At 49.2% G+C, this 6,914-nt stretch overlaps 1 protein-coding gene across 1 annotated transcript; it reads right to left on the reverse strand.

Moving 5' to 3' along the window:
- Window positions 1-2,655: 2,655 nt before the first annotated feature.
- TMPRSS12 (transmembrane (C-terminal) protease, serine 12) lies at window positions 2,656-6,563 on the reverse strand (the record flags this gene model as incomplete). Its single annotated transcript, XM_010148581.1, has 4 exons — window positions 2,656-2,889; window positions 3,845-3,987; window positions 4,901-5,172; window positions 6,383-6,563. Coding segments are annotated over 4 exons (830 nt in total), but the record flags the coding sequence as incomplete, so codon positions are not given.
- Between the last annotated feature and the right edge of the window lie 351 nt (window positions 6,564-6,914).

Consider the following 6,914-nt stretch of genomic DNA (forward strand, 5'->3'; position numbering starts at 1 on the left):
TGGGCACGATAAGCACCGAGAGTTGACAATCGATTGCGTGCCGCTGCCGCATCCAGCGAGAGGCACAACGCTTACTCTGCCTGGAGATTCTGCTGTGCTTCGGAACGTTGAAACCAAATAGAAGAAGGATAAAATAAGGAATTGCAGATGTATACCAAAGGGTTAGTGAGCTGTAATGTATGGTTTGTGTGCGGAAAGGAGCGCAGCGTTTCCCGACTGATTTTTGTAAGGTAGGCGGTATTTTGCGAACTAGCGGTATCTTTGTAAGAAAATATTCTATTGAAAACAGGTAGATGGCTGGTATATTTTGTAGCTGAATTGTGATCTTTACAAATTCTGAAATTGAGTTTATATACGTATTTTGACAGTTTCTATATTTCATTTTAGTAAACAAATGAAATATTTTGTGAACCAGATTTTCAAGCGTATATTTTTATGGATAGTACAGAGTCAAATGAGATCCTCTTTGGGGTAGGAGATATTTGAATTAATTTTGTATGTCTGTAGGCAACTTGCAAAAAAAAAAACCGGATCCTAAGGAGTATTGGGAAAAAATAAAAAAGAGATCAGGGCTTTTTATTCCCCACAGCTGACAATATCTGACATTACAGCCGATGGCTGTAGGAGATTCTAGTTGGTATGATTTTGTTTCAGGTGAAAATTAACCGTTTGCCATGATCAGGACTCTCTTGGATGTGGAATCTCCATTCTTGGAGATACTCCAAAGGCCGTGGTCCTGGGCAGCTGGCCCTGGGTGCCCCCACTTGAGCAGGGGGTGAGACAAGGTGATGCCCAGAGGTGCCGTCCAGCCTCGGCTGTTCTGTGATTCTGTGATTCTGTGAAGTAGAGCAATGTGTATGCAGTGCTTATTGCATGAATAATAAATACACTATTTTCCATAGTTAGGATTGAATCCTGCTTCCAGTTATGTCAGCGGGAATTGCACTATGGACTACGCTATTAAAAAGGTGTTAGAGCTACGTGTGTGTGTTGTGCTAGCTCAGACCTGAATGAAATTAAGAGCTGTACTCACTCCCTAGATGTGTAATGCGTGTCATACGGTCAGTCAGCACGTCTTGTTTTCCTCCCTTTGGAAGTAATGGACATGTTAGCGGCAGAGTTCCGTGCGAACGGTGCGAGAGAGACTGCATTCCGCATCGCCTTGTTAGCGGGCTGTAAAAGCCCATTCTTTTCTGAGCATTCTAAGCATCTGGTTGTTGCAGACCTAATCCACGAGACGCTTCCTTTAGACCGAACCAGAGTGTTGTGTTGGTTGGCGACCGTGTCACAAAAGGTGACATGTCAGGCGTAAGGAGCGAGGCCGAGAAAGTCACGGCTCTAGGGAGCTGCTCCAGGAGAGGTGCTTGGTGCCTCCGATTCCTGCGAGCGGAGTTTCAGGAGAAATGAACTCCTTGGGACGTGCTTAGCGCCTCAGAGAACCGGACCTTCTCGCTGCCGTGGGTACGCCCTGGTGTATGTTTGAGGGGGTTTGACCTGCAGTGCTGAAGCGAATTTGGTAACTCCTCTGTATGGTATTTTGCTCCTCGCTGTGTGCTGTTGCTCCTTTACCTTCTTTTGTAATACGGAATAATAATAAAAACCCGCTATCAAGTGTTAAGACTGTAAAGAAGAAATGGTGGCCAATTCTTCCTGTGTTCAGCAAGTGAAACCAGTGTGCTGCCAGGCAAAACATTCATAAACTTTCATCCTCTTAAAAGAATGTTTTGGCAAGAGCAGCTGATTTTTCATCATGGGAATATCAGACAGTAACAGGGGTTGGCTCTTTTAAGTAATCACTTCTCATGAAACACTTATTTTGGATTTACTTCACGACCTAGCCTGTAAGAGAACAGAATCTACCCTGTGAGTGGGAGAGACAGGAACACCGGTCTGGTTATTCCGAACGAAAGTACCCGCGTTACGTCAACTGTAAATATTTGTTGAAACAATTAGGTGGTTGCAAATTTTGACCTTGGTAAATAAAGTCGCCAAAATAGATTTGTCACGTTCCTCGTTTATTTTTAATGACCGTGGTCCTGCGGTGGTTCTGACCAAACCACCTTCGTTGGGTGGTGTCCCAGTGGGCAAAATCGAATGCCTGGTCTATGGGACAGCACCCAGAAATCCTTTAATTGCTGTGTCCTTCCAGCGGGCAGAATACGGAGTTGTTTGTGTGTAAAGTTGGGTCGGGGCTGCGGATAATGAGTGGACAGTACCTGGACCTTCTGCAGGGGTTTCTCCTTTCTGGCTGCCAGCAGCTGCTCTGAGCACAGCTGCGTCGCACTCTGCTAGCGCTCGCCCGAAGCAGGAGTATCTGCCGCCCGTGCATCCGCGGCGGTGGCGTTCAGTAGTGCTTGGGCTTCTGACGGCTGGCGCAGCGCCCAAAGGGGCTAGAAGCGTCTTTCAGTGGGTAATTACAGTCTCTAGATTGAGTTTCTTTACTGGGGTCAGGTTGTTAGCGTTTCCTCTGCGGTCGGCTCGGGTGTCAAAGGCGGAAAACAAAAGAGAACACAATTGCAAACACTACTTTGAACAATGAGTGTGTGTCCTTTGGCTCTTAGATTTATTCCAGAACAGGAGTTAGCACGCTCCTCGCAGTCCAGACAGGCAGACCAAACCTCTGAGGATGACGCAACGCGCTGTCGCTTTGGAAATCTACGCCAGTACCACGCATGTCACGGCCAGCAGGACGGTAAGCAGAACGCTGGTGGGATTCACAGCCTTGTTACTCAGCAGTTCGGACGTTACCCACCTTCTGTACTGAGATAAACGGACATAGATCCCAGGAAACTTCGGTCGGCCGCAGCCAACTCCAAAACTCGCGATCCCTATGAGATAGTATCTGTTGGTGCTGGGGTGATAGCACGCTAAAGGTCCACCGCTGTCTCCCTGTAAACAACACAAGAACTGTAACATCTGTTCCCCTCCAGGAGTCAGTGAAGAGTTGAGTCAGCAAGGGCTCACTGTCGTATTTTAATCACCCACGGGAACTGGGCAGCGAGGATGCCACGGGGAGCAGCACACGGACAAGCCAAGGTAAGACTGGGTGCTGCTGGGTGACACCTTGGCTCCAGCTCCGTGCCTGCGCGCCTTTCAGTGTCTTTAACTGAAGCTTTGCTTCTCGTTCCAAGGCTTGGCTCCCCGAGCTCTCACCAGCTACTGTGGGACTGTTGTCCGCACAGCGTGTAAACACCAAGAAACGCGGTAATGAATGCACAGCCCCGAATCTTTCCCGTGTCACCTACTTAAAGGAAAACTGCTGAGGAGAGCAGGAAGCATACCAGACAAAGTACTTACGAATAGGTTATGATTTTTAATTATAAATGTCTCCGTAGCACCACGGGAGCCCCAGCTTTCGCATTCTGGTGCTTTTCATGTGAGAACTGTCTCGGAGAGATGCTGATGGCTCAGCATTCACATAAAACCCTTGCCCTGTCACCAAACTACATCACTTTCCCACGCTGCTGCTCTTTCCAAGCTGGGCAGGATGCGTGTGTGCCCCACACGCCACGCGTGCGCAGTGAGACCCGTGTGTGTATCCCGACATATGTTTGCGCGCTGTGGAATCTACTGGCATCTCTGTGGCAAGCGTTGCGTAAATGTTTGTGTCCTGCATCCTTTCACTCACTCCGAGTATCCCTGAATTTTTTGGGTACATTTTGGAGATATTTTTTCCTTGAAATCACCATCCTGCCTCTCTTTACAATGCGGCTTTCGCAGTTTGATGTGTTTTTTGTCCAGTATTTGTGCCTTTTTAATTACGCTACAAGTGCCGGTCACGACGGCCCTGAGACTGGCTTGGGGGTGCCCGTAGTGCCAGGTCGGGCACAGCATTCGTTCTTACCTGGCAGGTATCGGTGCCTCCTGATGGAGAGCCAGCGCAAATCATGTTGTTGTTAACCAGGCCTCTATACGCATCAGAGCTGTTACAGACGCTAGAAGGAATGATTTCCACTTGTGCTTCTTTCAGCACGGCCGACATTTTACCTTTGATGGGAGATAGCATACGGAAAGGTAAAATACCCGTGCTGTGGCGTGTAGCGGTTCGTGCCGCGCTCTCCCTGCCCGCTGTAGCTGCCTTAAGCGTGTTTCTGCCTGCGTTCAGACACGTACGTAACGGGTCGTGCCTGCTTCTAGCCAATCTAAACCAGAGTGGGTTAAGGCTTTGCAGACATGGATTTGATGCAGGTTTTGCCGTTCTTAATGTGAAGAAATGTTGATATAACAATACTGCTCGCTGGCCTTGCTCAAAACGTCGGGGGTGATTTAGCAAACAAGCTTTGTGTGATCCCCAGCTGGACTGAAATCCCCACTCGGGAAGGGTGCGCGCCACCGGCCAACATGTCCCAGCTCATCAGGATTAAAGAGAATTTGAGGGAGCGCAGCCATCCGTAAAATACGGGGGGAGGGGGCCTAAACTCACACTGCGTGGTGTCAGAATCGTCGTTTTTCGGTCAGAGCTATTTCTGGCAGACAGCATCGAGTAGCTGTGCCATGAATCGGAAAGTCAGGGTAGTTTATTTTCCTTTTTTCGTGTTATACTTGGCAGAAAGGCTAGGAAATACATGCCTTTAGTTACACCTGCCTAGACCCGATCTGCTTGCAGGGGGAAAGCACGCAGAATCAGAATCATGGGATGGTTTGGGTGGGAAGGGGCCTTATAACCCACCCAATCCCACCCCCGCCATGGGCAGGGACACCTTCCACTAGCCCAGGTTGCTCCAAGCCTCATCCAGCCTGGATGCATCCAGCCTGAAAGCAGATGCTGAGTTGCAGAAGGATTTAATGATGTGGTGTGATCAAACCGTAACCTGCACAAATTCAGTCCTCTCCCCTTGAGCTAGAGGGCCTGGAGTCCGATAGCAGTTCGGAAGCTGCTACCCTGGAAGCAGATCTGTACCTTTTTCGGCTGTATGTCCCCAGCCGCTGATGAAGCATTCCGTGTCGTTGTGCGCCTGGGGGTGAAGGTGCGCGGGAGGGAGGCAGATGGGCTGAATGTAGTCGCTGTAGCGTACCGCGGGAGCCAGCTCAAACCGTGCTATGTCGTTTTCAAATGTCTCTCTCTTGAACTCTGGGTGCACAGTGATGCTTCTGATGCTCCTTGTGACTGCGTGCTTGCCGTGTTTCCTAAGGTTGTGCGCGCCCAGAACAGCTCTCCAGGAGCGTGGGTTCCTAAGAGAGAATTGGTTTGGTTTTTCCAGTTAGGCTTTACAGTGAGGAAATGACGGCGCTGTTTCGACCCACCGTTTTACACACCTGTAGGAACAGACGTTGGAAATTCTGTACTAAATATTTGCTGGAACAAATTTGGGTAATTACCGTGTTGTCTGGTTTGAACCCTGGGTTTGCCTGATGCTGGTTCTGGCTGTTAGGGAGAGCTCAGCAGATACTTAGATCTGGCTCCCCACCCCATCTCAGCAGAGGCCACCCAGGAGATACGGTTTTGAAAAAGATGAAAACATGGGTTTATTTTGCAGAAAGGAAGTAGGTTTATACCCGCCCACGGTGCTTACAGAGGCTGTGCTTATAGCTGGATTGGGGAAAGCCATTAGCTAGAAGATACAGATAAGGAAGATCAACTTAATATTCAGTTTAGAAATAGGGCCGGAGTCACTCTGACCTAATGTCTATTGGAGTATGTTGAAACCAAATCTGCTGATTCTGAATGGGAATGGAATTTGGCCTGTGATGAGCAAAGGGCAAGCTGCAAAAATCTGATTAACCTCCAAGATTCTCCAGAGCCTAAAATAAAAATTAAATTGGTTATTTGGAATGTAATGCCCCTCAGAGGTAATGTTCATAAGCGCGCGTTTAAAGAAGCAAGGAGCTGATCTAACCAAGTCCTGACAGATGATGAAGTTCCGAAGAGCAGAGCTCTTCACGGTTCCGTTTCCCGCAGCTCACGGGTATGTCAGCGCAGGCGACAGCAACGCGCATGAACTGGCGTGCAGACTTTGCAGCTGTGCTCAGGGCTGCAGAGAAGGCCGGGGCCATCAGGATCGCAGCAGAGCTGCTGTAGGTACCACTAAAAGGCCTGTTCTAAGGAGTGTGTACCCCATCGTTGTAAGAAAGTAGTAGCAAAGTGCCGAGCTGTTGGCTCTTGGGTAAAAATGGGGATTGTGTTAAAACAAATTGTAATGTCTCTAGGTATTGCGACATTTTCCTTTAGCAGTGAGCTTTTCTAATTTAGAAAAAGGCATTAAACAGAGAAATTAGAGCTCCATTGCAAAAAAAAAAAAAAGCCCCCAACCCAATGTCACCTGGATCGAAACCAAACTGACCCTTCATTAAGAACCCCACTGGTTGTTGGGGTGATTTGTTAGCGACCCCCCCAGGTGACTCTGCCCTCCTCCTGGCTAACGGTGTTGGCACGGGGACGTACTTCCTGGTAACGCAGTGGCCAGCACTAAGGACCGAGTTCTCGTTCACCAGGACTCCACCGCAGATGTGGACCTGGTGAAGCTGGAGACTGACCGACCACGGCCACGCTCCGGCCTGGGCGTCGTGGCCGCCTAGGATCCGCAATCCCCAGATGTTCTCCATGAGCGGCCGTTGTCCGCACTCTGCCAAACAGAACAGTCGGTTATGTCATTCAAAGGGAAAAAACCACAGGTTTTGGTGCACTCGCAGCATTTTTAGGGTTTGTTTTTTTGTTTGTTTGGGGTTTTTTAGCCCCCGGTGTTATTGGCTGAAGGACATTCGCAGCTACCGCCCGGCTTTGGTAGGTCCCAGGGCTGGTTCCTTCGCGTGTAGAACTGTTTCGTCTGGTTACGCACCCTTTTCTTGTGTATGGGATTATTGCGGACACTGAGGGGCAAGCAGGTTCCAACCGCTGCCGCTGTTTTGTGAATTCATCCCATTTAGGTGCGGATGAACTTCATCCGCGTGTCTGTGGGGAGCCGTGGGCCACCCCG

Source organism: Eurypyga helias, unplaced genomic scaffold (genome assembly GCF_000690775.1).
Source record: "Eurypyga helias isolate BGI_N326 unplaced genomic scaffold, ASM69077v1 scaffold20603, whole genome shotgun sequence".
Lineage (NCBI taxonomy): Eukaryota > Metazoa > Chordata > Aves > Eurypygiformes > Eurypygidae > Eurypyga > Eurypyga helias.